Source organism: Leptodactylus fuscus, chromosome 1 (genome assembly GCF_031893055.1).
Source record: "Leptodactylus fuscus isolate aLepFus1 chromosome 1, aLepFus1.hap2, whole genome shotgun sequence".
NCBI lineage: Eukaryota > Metazoa > Chordata > Amphibia > Anura > Leptodactylidae > Leptodactylus > Leptodactylus fuscus.
In genome coordinates this window covers 103,625,898-103,645,604 of record NC_134265.1, presented here as the reverse complement: position 1 = coordinate 103,645,604, position 19,707 = coordinate 103,625,898, and the positions used below count along the sequence as shown (strand labels likewise).

Genomic DNA, 19,707 nt, shown 5'->3' with positions numbered 1-19,707 from the left:
TAGTAGATGTCAACCACAAGTGCCACAAGTCTAGATCTAGATCAGAAAAATTCTATGAAAGAGAATCAATCGAATGTATTACAAGCTTCCCTCTCTTAGGATAGTAGCCATTCATGTCATGCCACCTGATTTCAGTCGTGTGCTATAAATGTGGAAATATGCCGTCTGATCCACATCAGTCATGAATATTGGGATATCTATGGTCATGTGATGGACACACAGGTGCTCAGCTGGTTACAGTTACAGCACACTAATCGGAGGTCTGTCTTATAACTGTGCCTCTTTGTGCCCATCACATGACCCTGAACTGTCCACCACATGACCCTGAACTAGTGCTGGACAATTAAATTTCTTCAGACCCCATTAGCAGAGGTCCAGGGAAGAAACCACTGTCACTCAACTCTCCGGTTCCCTTTGGGCTTTCTGACTGATGTCAGGGACTGCTGACGTCTGCATCTATTCTTCGCGACTCAATGTGATCGCTGAGGTCCAACTACAGGCCTCAGCTGTCCCTGACATCACTGAGAAGGCCAAAGAATACAGGAAGGCAAGCTGAAGCCCAGGGGAGGTGAGTAACACTGTTTATGTTTACTCACCTCCCATGGGCCTCCGCTTTTTATACTCTGAGGCGTTAACGACCCCAAGGTATAATGGCAGTTTTGATTCTGTTCAAACAAAACTGCAGGTTGAAATTCACAAGGTATGCCCAACATATACTTATGCTTTAAAAGGGGATTGTTGCTAAATCACCATTAATCTTAATTGAGGTAAAATGCCCATTTAATAGAATTTTTTATTTTATTTTTAAATTACATGACCCTGGGCTGCTCAAGAAGAGTTGATACAAGAAGATTAATAAATTATTTTCATTATACAAAAATAAAAAAAAAAATTGCTGAAACTGGAACACACCTTTAAAACGGCAAAGGATCCGCTAGTCTTTACAAGTTTCCTGCAATGCATGTAAGGCTCTGCAGTAGATGTTAGTGCTATTTAAGCCAGTGAAATAGTATCTGATTTGTGGAGGTCCAACACCAAGTCCCACACAATGTAATGTACCAACTAACTTCCAGCTACATGAGACACACAATGGACAGAGATGGAAACAGAAGGTTGTTGGGCTAAGACTATAACTTACAAAAAACAAATAAACCAACCTCTGAATTAAAGGTGCTCTCCTCCATCCTTCCCATCTCCATTTCCAGTGGATTCTTGAGTGTCTGCAAGAAAAGAGCGGCTTTCCTTTTGCGCTCTGCTTGCAGTTGTTTCTCTTTAGATTCCTTGGCTGCTTGTGCCAGCTTTTCCCTAGCAGCTGCTGCCAGTCTGTCCTCTAGCTTTTGCTTTGCTGAAAGAAAAACACATAAATCTTGAGAGCAATATTTTACAACTAGATGGCGTGTGTAAAAACTATACTATTACTTCACACCAGGAAGCCAGTTCTCTTAAAGTAGGGAATTTGTCAATTACCATATCATAATTTACTTACATAATTTGGAAGATATACAACTTAAAAAAAAAAAAAAAAAAAACGCAAACAAACAAAACAAAAAACAGGTCTTCAATGAATGGGAGCTGAAGCGACAGGTATAAGTCATAGGTCAATCAATCTAAAAACGGAAACCCAATCAGCTTAAAAAACCATTACCTGCAGAAACTGACAGATCCCCATAGACTATAATGGGGTCCGCTTGGTTTCCACCCAAAAAATGAGGAGAGAAAAGTCCTGCTTGAGGAACTATTCTCCATGTCTTCCAAGCAGAATGGGGAACGGAATCTTCCAAGCAGTTGCCCAATGCAGGGGTGACACTAGCGTAGAATGTTAAAAAATTTCCATGTTATTGCCTATATTAAATAAAAAATAAAATCTAAAAATCCTGCAATTCTAAGAGTGGGCTCAAACTACCATTGGATATCCGTTAATGGACACTTTAGCACCAGTTAGTGTCAGTGTCCATATTTTTTTTACTTTCCGTTTTCCATTTATTTTCCTAAATTTTTTTTGTTGTTTTTGCTTTCTGAGAAAGCCCAGAGAAGAAAACGGACATTAATAACAGACAGTATAACAAACGCCAGTCCATTACCCATAGACTTTAATGTTGAAACAAAACGAAAAAATGGTCTCTTGATGTATGTCAAGCATCTGTTATTTTATTTTTTTTAAACTTATACAAAAGTCCTGCATGTAGGGTTTTTTTTTGCCCGGGGTAGGGAAACAAAAACAGCCATGTGATGGATTGGGTGTATAACGGACAAGATTAAATCCCATCGAAACGAATGGAAATTTTCACGGATTTGTGAAGGTTCAGCTAGAGTCAGTTTTTTAAAAACTTGTAACAGACAATAGCAACGGACAATACTGACTGTCACCAGCGACTGTGTGAACACCCCCTAACTGACCAAGTCAAATAATATGATACAGTATTTTCTGTTTTCTATAGCTTTAGATTTCTGTAGCTCAGAACAGTAATATGTACCGTATTTTCCGGACTATAAGGCGCACATAAAATCCTACGATTTCCTCAGAAATTGAAAGTGCGCCTTATAGTCCGGTGCGCCTTATATATGGATGGAAGCAGCGGCACGCGAGGAGTTAAGGAGTTGTAACTTCTTACAATTGAAGTTAGAGATGAGCGAATACTATTCGAATAGCACGCTCCCATTGCAATGTATGGAAGCGGCACGCAGACTTTGCCGGAGGCCGCCGCTTAACTCCTCGCGTGCCTAGCGCTTCCATTCATTTCAATGGAAGCGTGCCACTGAAATGAATAGAAGCGGCTGGCACGTGGGGGGTTAAGCGGCCGCCGGCAAAGTCTGCGTGCTGCCGCTTTCAATCACATATAAGGCGCACCGGACAGCTCTGCGTCTTACAGTCCGGTGCGCGTTATATATGAACCTAGACAGGACTATAAGGTGCTCATGGGTAATGCGCCTTATAGTCCGCAAAATACGGTAGATAATATATAGAAACACCAATCAAGACAGGTGACCAACTCCCCTCTCTGTGACCTTTAGAAAAGGTCACAGAGCATACCTAGAAAACTTCCTCATAAAAGGTCTTCTCCAGATTATTGAGTCAATGGCTCATAGTTAATGGACTATTTCGGGACGTGTGACAAATGGTAGAATTGCAAGATTTTTAAGATTTTAATTTTTTTTTTTATATGTTGATAATAAAATGGAAAATACTAACAAATAAATAAATAATACAAACACACACACACACACACACACACACACACACACCCCTCTCACTCTCTCAGTCTCATAAAAACAATTTAAATAGGTTATTTTCTGGCGATACATTCCCTTTAGCACAACTGACAGGCCCCAATATAAGCCACCTGTGGGGGCAGTCTGTGTCCGCTGTATGAGGGAATTGGTACCACAGTACAGTTTGTTAGGGCTAGTTCACACGTATTAGGGTGGTCGAGGAACTTGGTCAGGAATTAGGAAGCTTTTTTTGGAGCGTTTCTTGACATGAGACTTTTTAGAGCGTTTTTTGTTTCAGGTTTTTTCCTCCAGCACAGTGAATGGACCTTGAAAAAAAAATGCCCCAAAAAAACTAGCGGTTTTTCCACCTCCCATTGACTTGTATTGATTTCCTGAGGAGGAATCTGCTTGAAGAAAGGTCATGTCGCTTTTTCCGCTAGTGGTCTACACAGACCTCTATTGTGAGAGGGCGGATTTTGAAGCGGATTCTGCATCAAAATCCGCCCCCTCTTGCCCCATGTGAACGAGCCCTTAAAGTTGGATCACAATTTTAGATTAGGATGTATAATTTTTCTCACCATGTATTGCAGATAGCCATGAGACACAGTTCCATTTGCATTGAACAAACAATTTAAATTTATATTTTTTGCAAAAAGATGGGGCAAAATTATTTAACTAATCGAAATGAAGACAGACAATTATCTAAGCTATGTGAAAGAAATGCAACAATACAAATATTTGGCTTTGCACTTGAGAGAACATCACATTTGCATACAAATCGACCTTCCCAAACATCTGGGACAACAAGTCCTGACATGCTACATTCTAATTCAAGTCTGAGATTCAAGCGTTGCCACTTGTCCGATAAGAATTAATAATGCACAATCCTATGGCCTCTCTAATACAAGGAAGAAAGAAATTTAATATTGTACACCGCAAAGGAAAAAAATAAATAAATAAATAAATTTAAACCAGTTTTTAATGCTGCCTGCTGCAATACTCCTGATCAGACAACTAAGGGTCAATACACTGTTTCCTGTGGGCAGAGGGGGTTTTCCAGGGCATACAGAAAATATCAATGTGAATATCAAGTAGCTGAAGGGAGCTTCGTTTTGATCTATCCTTTTAGGTTTACTGAAACGACCAGAACTTAATATGCACATTACACTATGTTCACACTAGCGTGGTGTTCTGGACTGCTGCTTCAGCAGTTATACAGTTTCAAAACGGACACCGGAGGAGAGAAAAGTCCTCCGTCCAATGGAGACTCCGGCACAGATGAGGCCTTCGATGAATTTAGAGAATTTAATACTAAGGTAGTCAAGTTTTGTAGCCACAGTACAACAGATTAGAAGGAGCCATGGGGCTTGGATAGGATGAGTGACCTTCATGCCAATAGCAACCAGAGTCAAATTTCCTAACAAAAACCCTGGACTGGCTGACAATCTGTAGTTTTCTTGGCTAGGATTTCTCCAATGCAGTGTAGAATATTTTAAAAGGGTTTTCCAAAATGTATATATTGTTGACTTTTCCTAAGAATAGGCCATCAATAATTCTGACACGTGGGATCTTTACAGATCAGCTGGAACCCCCAGCCAAATGCTGTTAACAAGCACAGTGACTGTTGAGGCCTCTGATTAGCACAGGGCACCCGGGGACCGAGGAATGACAAAACTGAATGAGCTGTGGTGGCGGAAACTGGAGTGCCAGGGACAGAAGATTTATTTATTTTTAAATGTTACACTTGCCCTGGGCCACTTCGGAGAGGTGCACATACATAATAGTAGTCAAGCCTAATTTTCTAACTTTCCAGGATGTAGGAAACTGAGGAATTGATATAGAAAATTTACTGTAAAAATTGCATTGTATTAATTATACAAACATTTGTTTTTCAATTAGACAACCCCTTTCCAACAAGCCTTTGCTGCAATGATGCAGGATTTTGCCAAGTCAGACAGTATCCCAGCTGTTGCAAAATCCCGCATCATTGCAGCAAAGGCTTGTTTGAAAGTCGGGCATGATGTTCAAGGGAGCTTCCCCTAGAGGGCAGCAAACAGAGGCACTGTTTCCCCATTTACATCTTGGGAAAAAGATTTGCATATTTTTCCCAAGATCTGTCTTCTAAACCTTATTCACATCATTGTACTGGATTAGTGTTTTGTACAAATATACTAGGAGTTGAGACTACACAGAGACTCCTCTTCTGTGTCTCACCCCCCCCCCCCCCCCCCCAACTCTTGGTTTTATCTTGCAAACAGTGACCAGAACACTGATGTGTGAATAAAGCCTAAGTGAACCCTAAGGGGATTCTGGAAGAAGATCAACTTACCCTAACAAAGCTTGAGATACTCTTTCAATAATGTATAAAAAAAAGTAGAGAGAAAAGAAAGAACACCTGAAAAAGCAGACAATGTACATCAGCTATTCTCCAAAAAGGAACTCTATTTATACCTTGTTTAGCTTCCAGCTCCTCTGGAGTTAACTGCGGTCTCTTCTCCTCCACTGAAGTGTTCCCGGCATGAACTAATTGGCTGCTATTAGAACAGCTACTGGTTTTGCTTTGCTGGCCATCTTTGCCTTCTCCATCCTCCTCCTCTTCACTGTCATCATCTAATTTTACTCTGTTTTTCTCAAGTGGCAAAAGGTCAGTTTCCTTCACCTTTATTGCAAAGCTTATGGGAGCAAAGGAAACTGAAAACACAAAGATAAATTTTAAGATATGACTATCAAAACATTTCACATTATTATAGAAAAAAAGAAAATGCAACGAGAAAACTAAAGCTACAAAAGGTACATCTTCTCATATTCATCCTGCATTTTTAGATAAACTAGTGTTCTGTATTGAGCCTGGAATCATGGAGGACAGCCACAAACTTATTGAGGACTTTTATCAGTTTTAGTAACGTGGGGCACTTAAGGACAACTTTTCACAAACTTTTCTGATGCGTTTTCTGAAAAGACTGTGGTGTAGAAAGTTTTTTTTTGGCAGCAATTTGCTGCTTGGGGCCTAAGCCTCTCATGGGACTATCCACAGCGCTAAAGCGCTGCAGGAAAAACCGCGGCAGGGACGCATCGCAGTTCTTCCCGCAGAGTTTTAAACAAAGTTCACAGACTTTTACTCCTTGGACCTTCTGTTACAATTATATATACAGGTCTACAGGAAAGCCACCGGCGTTGCCGTAGATATAACTGACATGCTGCGAGTGGCTGGCAAGGCCACTCAATCCAATTTGTTATAAATACCTTAGGTTACACATATGGATGTCAACTATCAATATGACAACCAAAAAAAATACATAAATCACAGAGATGCAAAATTCTTAGGTTGGAGCTCTACAAATTACAATTACTAAAGAAATTAAAGCAAGTCGGCAAGTTACCGAAAAGTGATGTACTGTATATATAACTTCTCAAAAATATATATTCTAAAGGTTTTACCACAACAGGCTATTGTATACATAAAAGCGCTACTGAAAATACCTTTCATGAGTTTTCCATCATTGGCAGGCTTGTTACCCGCACCATCAGCTTTGTCACCCACATTGCTTCCATCACTTGCAGCAGTATTACTTGGTATCACATTGTCATTCGAGGATTGTGCGGATACACAATTGGCTTCTGACGTTGTAGAAGGCTGTGTTATAAATAAAAGGCCTGAAGTTAAACTAAGTAACAAGGTGCTTATAATGGGCAAAATTCTACAGAAAAAGAATGAAATCTACTTTTGAAATAACGTTAAAAGTCCGGCTCCATCGGCACTTCCTAATATATAAGGTTAGAAAAAATGAGCTTTCAAGAGGACTGAAATGGAAATACCAATGGAACAATACACATTAAAGAGAAGCAGCCAGGTAATTTATGCTGCCTTATCTGACAGCAGGACAGGATAGAGGGAAGCGGAGCTCTGTGATATATACTATTATATGATTAGGACTAGTATTTCTATGGAAGAAGCAGAGTAAATCCTGACAGGACTCCTAAGAAAGGTGCTGCGTACCTCACTCACAAAGAGCGACTGACAACCTATTGTATACAAGCATAGAAACAGGCAGAGATGTAAGTCAGTGTCACAGCAGAAGTCACCTGACAGGTTTACTTTATTACCTAAATTGGTTCTTATATTTAATTGTATCTTTAGATACAGACTGACATTTGTATAAGTGCTGTAAAATTTGTATAGGTTATATAAGAAAGGTAACTAACTCCTTATTGACATTGGGAAGGTGTGGGCGGGGGGAGGGGGAACGGGAATTGGTGAGGGGTTGAAATGTTTGACAATTCAGCTGTAACCATTAAATTTCACTATATGAATATACTAAAACTGTTCTTGCACATACTACTTTTTTCCTCCAAAGCTGCCCTTATAACTTTTAATTTCTTCAATAAAAACAGTTAAAAACATGCCATTTAAAAGACTAAGAATTTGAGCCTATTGAATGGACAGTAATATATCTAAGTACTAAAGTATCTATTCCTTTCCAGAACGGCGATGTACAAAACAATAAAAAGCCTTTAAATGCTTTTCTAAATACTTTATTGCACTCCCTTAATAACTTCAGACTAGCCACAGCGTAAAATAAGCTTCCTCTTGACCAGTTTCAGACAAAGGACTCAGCAGTATAACCCAACATCTGAGAACAGAACAAATGCATATGATCAAAAGCTACTGTACTGGAAAAAGGACTTTGTCCTGTGAGAAATGTCGGAAGATTTCCAGCTAGCTAAACAAAGGGACAGTAAGTCAGGTGTAGCATCACTTGGCAAAGTGCTGAAAATCTTGATCCTTCGGTATGAATAATTTCTACTACAAACTTGGCTTTTAAAGGCAAATTAATACTTTATACACATGAAAGTTAAATTTACCATAACTTAGATAGTTATTGCCAATATGTAGATGGGGCCACAACAGGGATCCCAATGTGCATGCTCCGGTATAGTGCAGGAAGCTAAGACACAGGATTTGGAGAAGCCTATAGAAGACAAGCCACCAACGTCAATCCTAACCAGATTGGTTGGAATAGCACTGAAGACACTGGACACTTCCAAACCAACTATATTTCTACAAACACATCAGGCCTCACTTACGCTAGGTTCACACCTGCATTTAGGTTTCTGTGTGTAGGGACCCCATTATATAGACTATAAAGGGGGCTGCAGGGATTCTGCCCGAAAAATGCAGAGACAGAAGTCTGGCCTGCAGGACTTTTCTCTCCGCATTTTTAAAGCGGACTGGGGAACGAAATCTCCGAGTGGAGATCAGACACAAGTGTGAACCTATTCTTAAGGGTATTTTATAAAATCTGCTGCATTACTAGTCTTTACATGTCCTAAAGTGTTGGGAACACTTTATGGGAGTATACACAGAAAAAATCACTATTAAAATTTAACTTTTAACGAATTCCAATAAAACGAAAATCCCCTTAATTAAAATTAATAACTGGTAATGCCAGAGGACCATTAGAGTTCATGATATAAAGAAGGGCTCCTTAGGAGTGCATAATAGGTGGGACTCAACCCTCACTCTAATTCATGTAGTCACCACTATCCATATATTAGGTGCACTGCCACTATGTTTCAATTAAGTAACTCTAATGATGTCTCCTTGCGTTCCAAATACTGTGTTTCTACATAGCAATATAGAAGGGATATACGCGAGTTAAAGTTTAGCGAGTTAGGTCCTCTATCAGTGGCTGTTACACCCCCGTCCCGTCAATCCCCAAGGACTAGGCGGCCAAACAACGGACCCTCACTTAGTATTTCCCACTAGAATAGTTTGTTAACCTCAACGTGTTTCCCTAGTTGTTCATCAGGAGGTATGTTATAGCGTTATCGCCTAGTAGATGTGCGGTAAGAACCGCAGTTCACGGGACCATGAGGGTTGGCCCCGATATTTAAAGGATTGACGCTGGTCTCTGCTTAGCTTCCGCTCTAAATAGAGAGAGCATGGAAGTCCCAGTCTCTCCTGGCTCCGCCCTCCTATCATGAGTGAGAGGGATACGAGCCTACACATGGGGCGTGCCTGATAGAAGGAGCCGGCCGGAGTCCAGATCTCGCGCATGCGCGAGTACTTAAGGAAACACTCGCTGTTCCTTCATACAGTATAAGCGGTAAGCATATAAGGTAAGTGTATCACAGTCCTGATATCTAATATGATGTTGCCCCATGTGCGGCACATAGTGGCAGTGCACCCAATATATGGATAGTGGTGACTACATGAATTAGATTGAGGGTTGAGTCCCACCTATTATGCACCCCTAAGGAGCCCTTCTTTATATCATGAACTCTAATGGTCCTCTAGCATTACCAGTTATTAATTTTAATTAAGGGGATTTTCGTTTGATTGGAATTCATTAAAAGTTAAATTTTAATAGGGATTTTTTCTGTGTATATGGTTATTAGTTTACTCCCTATACCCTGTGTATTATTTTGAACACTTTATGAGGGATTAAAAGTATTGAAATAATCCCTTGTACAGAATTCTGGCTAAAGCTGTACTTGAAAAATGTGTACTTTTGACATTTTTTCTGCCTTTCTTTTTTACTCTGCCACCTCCAACTATTACTGAAGTGAATGGAGGAACACTGCATGCAAGACTAACCACTCCATTCATAGTAGAGTGCAAAAGTCCCCAGTCCTCATGATGGGTGTTCTCAGCACATGGACCCCAACCAGACAGTTACTCCTTGTCCAAACTGCTGTGGATTATGTCAGCAATTTTCAAGTAAGAGAAAGGACTACTTCTTTGTAATGTATCTCTTTGTCTGTGTTTGAACCCTACAAATTATACAGTGCTGCGGAATATGTTGGCCCTATATAAATAAAATGTATTATATTAATTATTATTAAATAATAAGTATCCAGGAATTAAATGAAAGGAATACCCTTTACACCAAAAATGTGTCAAAGTTTAGGAAAACTCCTCAACATTCCTTTTCACCACCTTTTCGGGAACAGTTGGCCATCTAATGTGAAAGGAATTGTCCCAATTCTGCCCATTCAAATTAGAATTCAATTGACTTTTCCTTTTGTTAACTGGGAGATAAGTCACTGCCAGGAAAGCCTTGTTCAGCTGGCAGCCAATTTACATGGGAAAAAAAGTCCACTTCTGTGCCAGGAGCCCAACCATGTCCTCCATATTCCATCTCACAGTAGTTTGACTGTATTGAAGGAGGACCAAAGGACTTTAGGCCCTGCCTCTACAGTTAAGCCTCTTCCCCATTTCTCATGATGAAGATGGAGCGGCCTAGTAGGAAATTATAGATTTTTTGTTCTCTGCAGGATTTCTAGGAGACTAAGAATATTTTCCAGACTGACATAATGAGAGCTACTATATTTCCTTTGTTCTTTAGCTTTCATTTCTGGGTTTACGCTTTAAGTTGACAAATTTTCTATATTAGAGAAGAATGAGTAAATCTGCCCAAGTGTATTTCAAGAGTGTATGATAAAATCAGGCCGCCATCTAAACAACGGAACTGGATAAAATTAATTATTCATCACAAGACAGAGTCCAGGACAATGTAACTAGTCGGCTTTGCATCCAATTACCATCTTCTCATTAACAGGATTCCTGCCCAACAAATCATGCCAAGACAGCAACATAATAAAGACTTTACAAGACAGTTGACTAGAAGATTAAAAGAGTAAACAAAGTACATCTGACATTTTTAAGGGGTTGCATAAATTTCCTGACAGTTCTGAAAGCCAGGGACAGAAGTGTTTATTTGACAAGGTAGCAGAGCCATGCTTGCAAAACATGCAAATGTAAACTGGGTTACAAACAGTGTGTTGTATTTTGCGGTTCCAATTTTTTTTTTGGACTGCTTGCCAACATCCTATTAACATTTGCACAAATGTGAACAGACCAGACTAGAAAATGATTAGCTCCAAATAGATGCTGATTGACAATGGTGATGTTAACTGACAACATTTAACTTGGAAGTGCACAAAAGTTCATCCATTCACTTGGGAAAACAAACGCATCTGCCATAAAAATGGTCAAATTCTTTGAAGGCCTATCTCTGGAGGTTGAGCACTAGATAACAGAATACATGGCAAGAGCCAGAGCAATTATTACTCCAGATACTATTTTGACCTGCTGCTGGGGAGTGATGGCACCATGGGGGAAAGCAATACTACAATAAATAGCCATTTGAAGTCTTACACAACTTCAAAGAAACACATACCCTTTTTAAAAGTTTTTAGATTCTGACAAAAATGTTGACACTTAAAATTTGGACAGATGTTGTCATAGGATAATAATACTAACAGTACGAATGTTGTTCCCGGGATCTGTCTGTTGGAAGTAGACTAGGAAATTAATAAAAAGGAAAAAAAAAAAAAAAAAAATCAACCAGGATAACTGATGTGATTTTAATCACAACAGTTATTTCAGTTTAGTTATTACAATATTTGCAATGTTATACATGGCTAAATAACGGAAACACTAATTATTATTAGACTCTGGGGTCTCTTCAGATCCCAAAGGTATAATGAGCAGAGGCCCAGGGAAGGTGATCAAACACAAAAAAACAGTGTTACTCGTCTCTCATGGACTCTGTGCTTGGCTCCCTGTTCTCTTCGGCATTTCTGACAATATTCAGCAGGTCATGTGACGCATACATGTTTTTTTTTGTTTTTTTTTGGGGGGGAGGGGTACTGTCCATTTGTGTAAATTTTTGACAAATTACTCCCCCCCCCCCTTCTTAATAATGAGCATGCGCAGAGAAGAGTGCAAATGGAAAACAGATGGCAAAATAGACACAAATAGGTCACTATCCTTTGGTAATCTGTGTGTGTCAGCCTTTGATAAACCTCATCATTTTTTTGGAAAGAGCAAAAGTATTGCAAATACGACTTTTGTCCAAGTCTAAAAGAGCAGATACACAAGGGAAATGGTACAGAAGGACATATGTGGGTGATTTTTAAAACCCATTGAAATCAAACTGCTCGAATTTGTTTTTTCATAGTATTTTTATATAGTATAAATAAATAGCAGTTTCGGTCTGACTGAAACCAGCAGGCAAATTCACCCAACACATACTCCAACTGTAAAAGGGGCATGATGTATTTCAAAACTTCACTAGGATGGAGAAAGCAGCCTCTCAATGTTCAAGACAGCATATTCTAAAGCACCACTGTTACCAACGTGTTTGTCCATGTATAGGGTTCCTCAGGAGAGATAAGAGCCTAGAGTTAGGTATATAGACAGCCCAGGAGATTCTGATTTTGCAATAAGCCTTTATTGTGTGCTTTGGTACATTCATGCGCTATAAAGGGGGCATGATTTAAGAGGGGTGTTACCTAAATAATCGCCCTGACCTAGCTGGGAGTGGCAAATTATTCCATACCATTTAGTTTTTTTTTTTTTGTTTTTTTTTTAATTTCCTTAGGTCAAAAGGGTCAAATTGCAAATTTAAAAAATTGGAACATACACAAATGCAGAACTGTAATAGTTGTGTCCAAAATTCATCTGATAATATTACAAACTAATATCTTTATTATATTCTTTATAAGCAAATTCCAAAATAATACAAACTTTAGGTGGCCAAAACATAAATTAAATATGTTAAAAGAGAGATACTCTGGGAATAACACACTTGAAGTCTATCCTTAGGAGAGGCCACAGGCTTTTGGTAAAACTTTCATCAAACCACACAATGAAGGTATGGGCTGTAATATGGATGAGCTGATGTACTTTTGGGCCAGTAACTCTGTTGGACAATTGGATCAAACATTTACAGCTTAATCCTAAGAAAAGGTCATTCGTTCTTTTGGTTCCAGAGAAAATCTTTAAAAAAAGGAAACGTCACCAGGTTACTCCCTGTCCATCTTCCAATTTTTGAGTTTACCAACTTTTAAATAGCTTTGAGAGGAGTCCCAGATCATCTCCAGACGAGGTGTGCTGACCTCTGCTTAAACAGCCCAATGTGCATGTGCTCAGACTATTCTGCAGTATATAAGGTCTTCAAACTCTAAAATGGAAAGACTGCCAGGTTTGGGATTGTAAACTCCAACAGCAGAGAGACATACTGCTGGGTTAGGGGGTCACAAAGTATTATGTCGCATTCTTGTTCTACTTATTGTTTATTAATATCAATATCAACTATAGTTTACCATTTAAGGACTCATTCACGCAAAGTAACCTATGAGGCCCTACATGAGCATATACTACTTTATGCCTTGTCGTCTCACAATCAGCGAGAACTAGCTTAAGGAAGATTAAACGCTTTCTTCCTTACTTTTGACACAAATGGGTTAAAAGTAGCATTTGAGAAATCTATAGATTAGTATAAAATACATCAAAGCATACCATGCACTCTCTAAAGAGTGGAGGGGTTGGGAAGGTCTCTCCTTAGATAGCCAATTTAAATAAATATCAATTCTGGAAATTAAACTAAAATGATCTGTTGCATAAAATTACTTCAAGCATAGCCAATGTATAAGTGAAAGATGCTGAATTCACATAACCTCAATGACAGCAATTTCCATTTATCAAATTGCATTGTAGGAGGATTGCTAATTCTAAAATTCAGAAATGAAAAAGCAGGCTGCCTTCCATATGAAGGACAAGTCTACAAAAAGGTTCATAAAAAGTTACAGCTCAGAGACAGTCGATACACAACACAGCTCGGTTATTTGTGAACTGATCTAATCTTAAAGAGGACCTGTCACCAGATCGGAAAACCCAATGACATACTTCACCTGATAGGTGGCAACACCCGGAGCATCTTGGTATTTAACCAAATCCGTGAACGCTTTCCCAAGATATATAGGCCCTTATAGCACTGATGTAAGTTAGGTTATACTAGCCAAGTGGGTGGTAACACTGTTTTCTTTGTGGACAGGGCCTTTACTTTCTCTGTCATGCAGAGTTACTTCCCACTTGGAAAGCATACTCTAATTTTCATCAACGTTATAAGAACTTATAGCTTGGGAAGGGCTGAACAGATCTGGATAAAACAAACGCCAAAATGCTGAGATGATACAAGTCATTGGGTATTTCAGACTTTGTGACAAAGAATTTGTTTTACTTACCGGTAGATTACATTTTTTCATTATGTTAGGGGGAAAAAAACATGAAATTGTGCAGTTTTCACTAAAGCCTCATTTTAGGCTGATTTTTTTTGTAGAGATCATTATTCATTAGTTCCTGCATTATCATCAGGGGTAGGTTCACCAATACAATGACCACTGCACAGGTCACAGAGCAAGTAACAATACTCTCCCCTTAGTCTAGTTGCACACAACCATGGGCTTGCCGCTGGCCGCAAATGAGCAGCACAGACGGTAAACAGGTGGCACATGGATGGCATCTGTATGGTGCTTGAGCAACGATTGGGCGTCCACAGAGTCATTCAATAAATCACAGCCGCAAAACCGGATAAGGATAGGTCCTTTCCTTAAGTTTTCCAGCCTGGACTGTTGTCCCGCTCACTAATCTGTGTAATACACAGTCATATGCGTGGGTCGATATAAACGAATGAGTTAGTGTGGTATCTGGGAAAAACCCAAATAGCACACTGACCTAGGCCACGGTAAACTACAAGAAGTCAATTACACTCCAGATACCCATTCCATTATCCATCTGTTTGCTACGAAATATTTTTAAAAATACTGTAAACAGTTCAGGAAAGAGGGCAACCTCTATACTCAAATGAAATATTTCTTTCAGAAAATTAATGTAATTACATGTTTTGTTATACACTTATTTTTTATTTTTTTGTATTCCAATACACACTGAAAGTAGGGATTTAAAATAAATAAACAAATAGATAATTTCAAGCAAAACTCCAAAAATGGACTGAACAAAATTACTGGCACCCTCAACTTAATATTTAGTTGCACACCCTTTGGAAAAAAAGTAACTGAAATCGATCTCTTCCTATATAACCATCAACAAGCTTCTTACACCTCTCAACTGGAATTTTGGACCACTCTTCTTTTGCAAACTGCTCCAGGTCTCTCATATGTGAAGGTGCCTTCTCTCCACAGGGGTTCAATGGGATTTAGATCCAGACTCATTGATGGCCACTTCTTAACTCTCCAGTACTTTGTTTCTATCCATTCGTGGGTGCTTTATGACGTATGTTTGGGGTCATTGTCTGTTGGAAGACCCATGACCTAGGACACAAACCTAGCCATAACATTGGGCCCTACACTGTGACGCAAAATCCTTTGGTAATCTTCAGATTTCATAATGCCTTGCATATAGTCAAGGCACCCAGTGCCAGAGACTGAAGAACAACCCCAAAACATCTTTGAACCTCCACCATATTTGACTGTTGGTATGTGTTCTTTTCTCTGTAGGCCTTTGTAGCAGAATGATGTGCTTTGCCAAAAAACTTCATCTTGGACTCATCTGTCCACAAGATGTTTCCCAGAAGGATTTTGGCTTACTCATGTACATTTTGGCAAACTGCAGTCTAGCTTTTTTATGTCTGTCAGAAGTGGAGTCCTCCTGGCTCCCCTGACATAGCGTTTCACTTTATTCAAATGTTGACGGATAGTTTGTGCAGACACTGATGCACCCTGAGCCTGCAGGACAGCTTGCAATTCTATGGAACTTGGTTGAGGCTGCTTATCCACCATCCGGCCTATCCTGCATTGAAATGATTTTTTTTTTTCTCTTCAGTCTATATCCAGGGAGATTAACTACAGTGTTATAAGTTGTAAACTTAATGATTATGTTGGACAAAGGAACATCACAATCTCTGGAGAAATACTTGAGAACCAAAACTGTAAAAAAAATATCAACAATCTCGAGGCTACTAATCCTCAGACACGTAACGCAAAGGTTGAGTCAACGTCTTAACTTTTTATCTGGTTTCAGGTGTTATTTTCATATTACCCTCACTTGTTACTTACCAAAGATGAGTTTGTTTCAAGTACGTAATGCTTGTTCAAAGTTATTTACCAACAATTTTGAAAAGATGCCTACAATTTTTTCCGACCCATTTTTGGATTTGTGTGTGAAATGATGTCCAATTTGCCTTTTTTTCCCCCTCTATTTCCTTTGTGTGTATGGGAACAATCCAAAACCAAACATACGTATAACAAAACATGTGTAATTGATGGGAGAAAAGCTTCAGGGGTGCCAACACTTATGGCCATGACTGAATGCAAGTATATTTCTCTGTACGGAAACATTAAAAACAAAACCTACAGAAAAACAAATTCATCACATGTTCAACCCTTTCCTACCTGAGGAGCGAATGTGCCTTCCTTTTGCATGAAAAAGTGCTTCTTAAATTCATAGTAAGGATTATACTGATGCCACGGTTGGAGAAATTCAAATCTAACAAAGCAAACAGAGTATTGTCTATTATTCTGTTTTAAAACCACCACAAAGCTCTAAGCTTTGGTATGGAAAATATAATACAGACACTTTCCAATTACAGCAAACGCCAAAGAGGAGACGGTACTAACCTTGAATCGTTCTTTGCCCGTACGCTGGTTTCAAATTTAAGCCCATTCCGAGCCACATACTGTGCTAGTTTATCAATGACAGGCTGAATATCAGGAGGTGGTGGAATAATGGCAACCACGGGGGCCAATGTGCTAAAATTTAAAAAAAAAAAAAAACAAACAAAAAAAAAACATTAAGAACACATTGAAGTGAAGTAGGCCTGTCCAGATACAACTTATTCAGGTCAAAATGTTAGTGAATTGAGCTACAACAACATACAAAGTGGTGTGCCTGATAAACCATGAACGAGCATTGTGGCCCCTCTGTACAGTTGACCGGTGGAGTTGCCAAGAGTAAGATCTACACAAAAATAATATCAATGTCATATTTTAAGAACATGCCATTAATTTTAAGGTCCTGGATAACATCTTGTAAGCCCACAGAATACGCCGACAGTGGAACCGACTTTTAACAAGACTTAAAATACAATGCCAAGGAATTGCAACTGTACAGCAACATTATAATTAAACTATTTTTATTACATTAAGCACATGGCATGTTTAACTTACTGGATTTGCTGATATAGAATTAAATAGATTTATGTTGAATAAAAGAGAAAACAGACTGTACCCTATGCAAGGTCTGCATTCACTCCAAAACTAATAAATGTTAAGAGTATTATGAACAGTGCACAATGGTAGAAAAGGGTCTGTTCTATGTATGCGTCGCTGAATAAAACTTCAGTGTGTCAGCATACTATCTTACTGGGCAGGTCAGCAGAAAAAAAGAAGAATTAAATCATAACCTACTTGATGAGTTACTGAAAAGGAAAATCTTATTTTGGGGGACAAAATGGAAAATGTAATTAAAATAACCTAGAATAGAATGAAAGCTTCAAAAACTTGTGGGGGGGAAAAAAAAGGAAAGGAAATTCACTTTTTTTTTTCAACTGTAATTTTTATTGAAGGTTTTAACATAAGAGATAAAACAAATCCAAACACAGAAACGGAAGTGGGGGGAGAGGCACATTGCCAATCCCATAACACGCATCAAACCATATGATTAACAAAAATACTCGGAGCGGGTGGGGAGAAGACAAATACAAAGAGGGAGAAGAAAAGGAGGAGGGGGAAGGGGGAGAAGGAAGGGGAGAACCAGGCCACAGGCCCCGCTGGATACAGTAGGCGTCCAAGGAAAACCAAATGGAGAGGAAGTCATCTAGAGTGTTGTTAAGACTTGCGGTAAGGAACACAAGGCTCCGTACGTCCTTAATGCGAGCCAGGAGCTCCGTACCAGAGAGGGGATTCGGGCTTTTCCAATGTCTAGTGATGAGGGTCTTAGCAGCCGTGCAGAGATAGAGAAATAGTCTGGAGGTCTTGCAACCCAAGTGCCTAGGGGGAAGGTTCAAAATGTAAGTAAGGGGGTCTAGCGGGACCCCTTGAAGGAAAAGGGAGACCGTCAGTGCTCTAACCTCCTCCCAAAAGCCAAGGATGAAGGCACAGGTCCAAAAGATGTGGTACGGAGTACCCACCCCAGCATTGCAATGTCAACACATCATAGGAAGTGAAGGATTCAAAGCATGGAGAAGAGCGGGGGTATGGTACCAATGCATCAGTAATTTCTACTGTTTTCCCCTGAAGGTAATGCACTGAGAGGATTTCTGAGCTCGAGACCAAACAATCTGCCACTGTCCCAATGAGAGAGGAGCACCTAAAGCCTCCTCCCATTTAGACATATAACGATGCCGAACAGGGGAGCCAAAAACTTAACAAGAAAGAAGCTGGTAAACTGAGGAGATAAAGCCTTGGTGGACGTGCCTGCACAGCAGATCCTCTCAAAGGCCGTAGGAATGGACACCTTAGAAGAGCCATGGAGAGATCGGACGAAGTGCACAACTTGCGAGTAGTGAAACCATTCAGCCTGAGGAAGGCCTCCATTGGCCACAAAGTAGTCAAAGGGCCTGAGCTCCAACGACACAGGATCCACCATGTCAGCTATACGAAATATACCAGCCTTGGACCATACCCTGACCATATCGGGGGACAAGCTGGGGGAGAATAGAGGATTATAAAGTATGGAAACCATCGACGATTTCGGGGACATTAGAGAGAACCGAGCCTTACAAGTCGACCAGATGGGGCAGGTGAAGGGAAGAGGGCCCAGTAAATGAGCGAGGAAATTCACATTTCCAAATAAGAGTCTCACAAACGAAGAGAAAAAAAAACTAAAAATATGTTTTATTGTATGGCTTCAAGATTATTAATTTTCGATAACTTGTTAAATTTTAGAGTCCTCCTACATGTAGAGCATATTTTACGTCCATTATATAGCAGTCTTCAAATATAATGTCTGCAGATCTACCACAGCATAGAAATGATCAGTAGGCTATGTGAGACAAGTTGTTGTCACAAAGCAAAATTAAAATGTGCTATAATGTGGAAATGGCTCAAAGAGATTATTACTACTACTATTATCTACTATATAAACCTCACTAATCCCAACCTGCTCCCATTATAGTTACCAGACTCCTCCAGCTCGTTTTGACACAGAAAATGCCAACAACCAGTGCCAAAGCGGCGACCTTCCTCAGTCACTGACTGGCTGAATGCGCATTTTGTGTGTCTTGAGACAAGACCAGAAATTAGAAACCAATAAGGGACCTGGTAAGCCAGTGAGTCACCAACGTGATTAATAATCTGCAAATGGCGCAAAGACAGAAAAGCTACCCCTGCTGCTTTATGAAAAAAATCTTGACAGTCACGATACATGCCTCAAAAAGTATAGTTTCATTCATTTTGACCTCTTCCTTCAAACTAACCAGTAGTGCTGGTAGAGGCTCTGAATAAAACCTTAAAAAAAAAGTCAAGAAAGCCTTGAATAGTCTTAAAAGGGTTTTCATGCAGATGATGGAGGAGTTCTTCTGTAACACACATGTACACTTATAGGTGTGGTGAATAGACACATCTAATTTATTAATAACTAGCCTCTGCCCGCAACTTCGTCTGCGGGTTGTTTGCTTCGATGATCTGCCTACATTTAACAAACTGCAGCCATTGATGGTTTGCCTGCTCCGGCATTTCAGCAGCTGTTAA

At 39.6% G+C, this 19,707-nt stretch overlaps 1 protein-coding gene across 3 annotated transcripts in view; it reads right to left on the bottom strand.

Annotated features, from left to right (window-relative positions):
* SFSWAP (splicing factor SWAP) overlaps window positions 1-19,707 on the bottom strand; it is an 88,933-nt gene that overhangs the window by 42,999 nt on the left and 26,227 nt on the right. For all 3 annotated transcript variants that reach the window (XM_075274865.1, XM_075274874.1, XM_075274883.1), the window contains 5 exons: window positions 16,636-16,767; window positions 16,411-16,504; window positions 6,691-6,844; window positions 5,662-5,901; window positions 1,158-1,345 (listed from right to left, as the gene is read on the bottom strand). In XM_075274865.1, coding sequence (XP_075130966.1) covers window positions 1,158-1,345; window positions 5,662-5,901; window positions 6,691-6,844; window positions 16,411-16,504; window positions 16,636-16,767 — 808 coding nt within the window. The remainder of the gene's footprint in view (window positions 1-1,157; window positions 1,346-5,661; window positions 5,902-6,690; window positions 6,845-16,410; window positions 16,505-16,635; window positions 16,768-19,707) is intronic.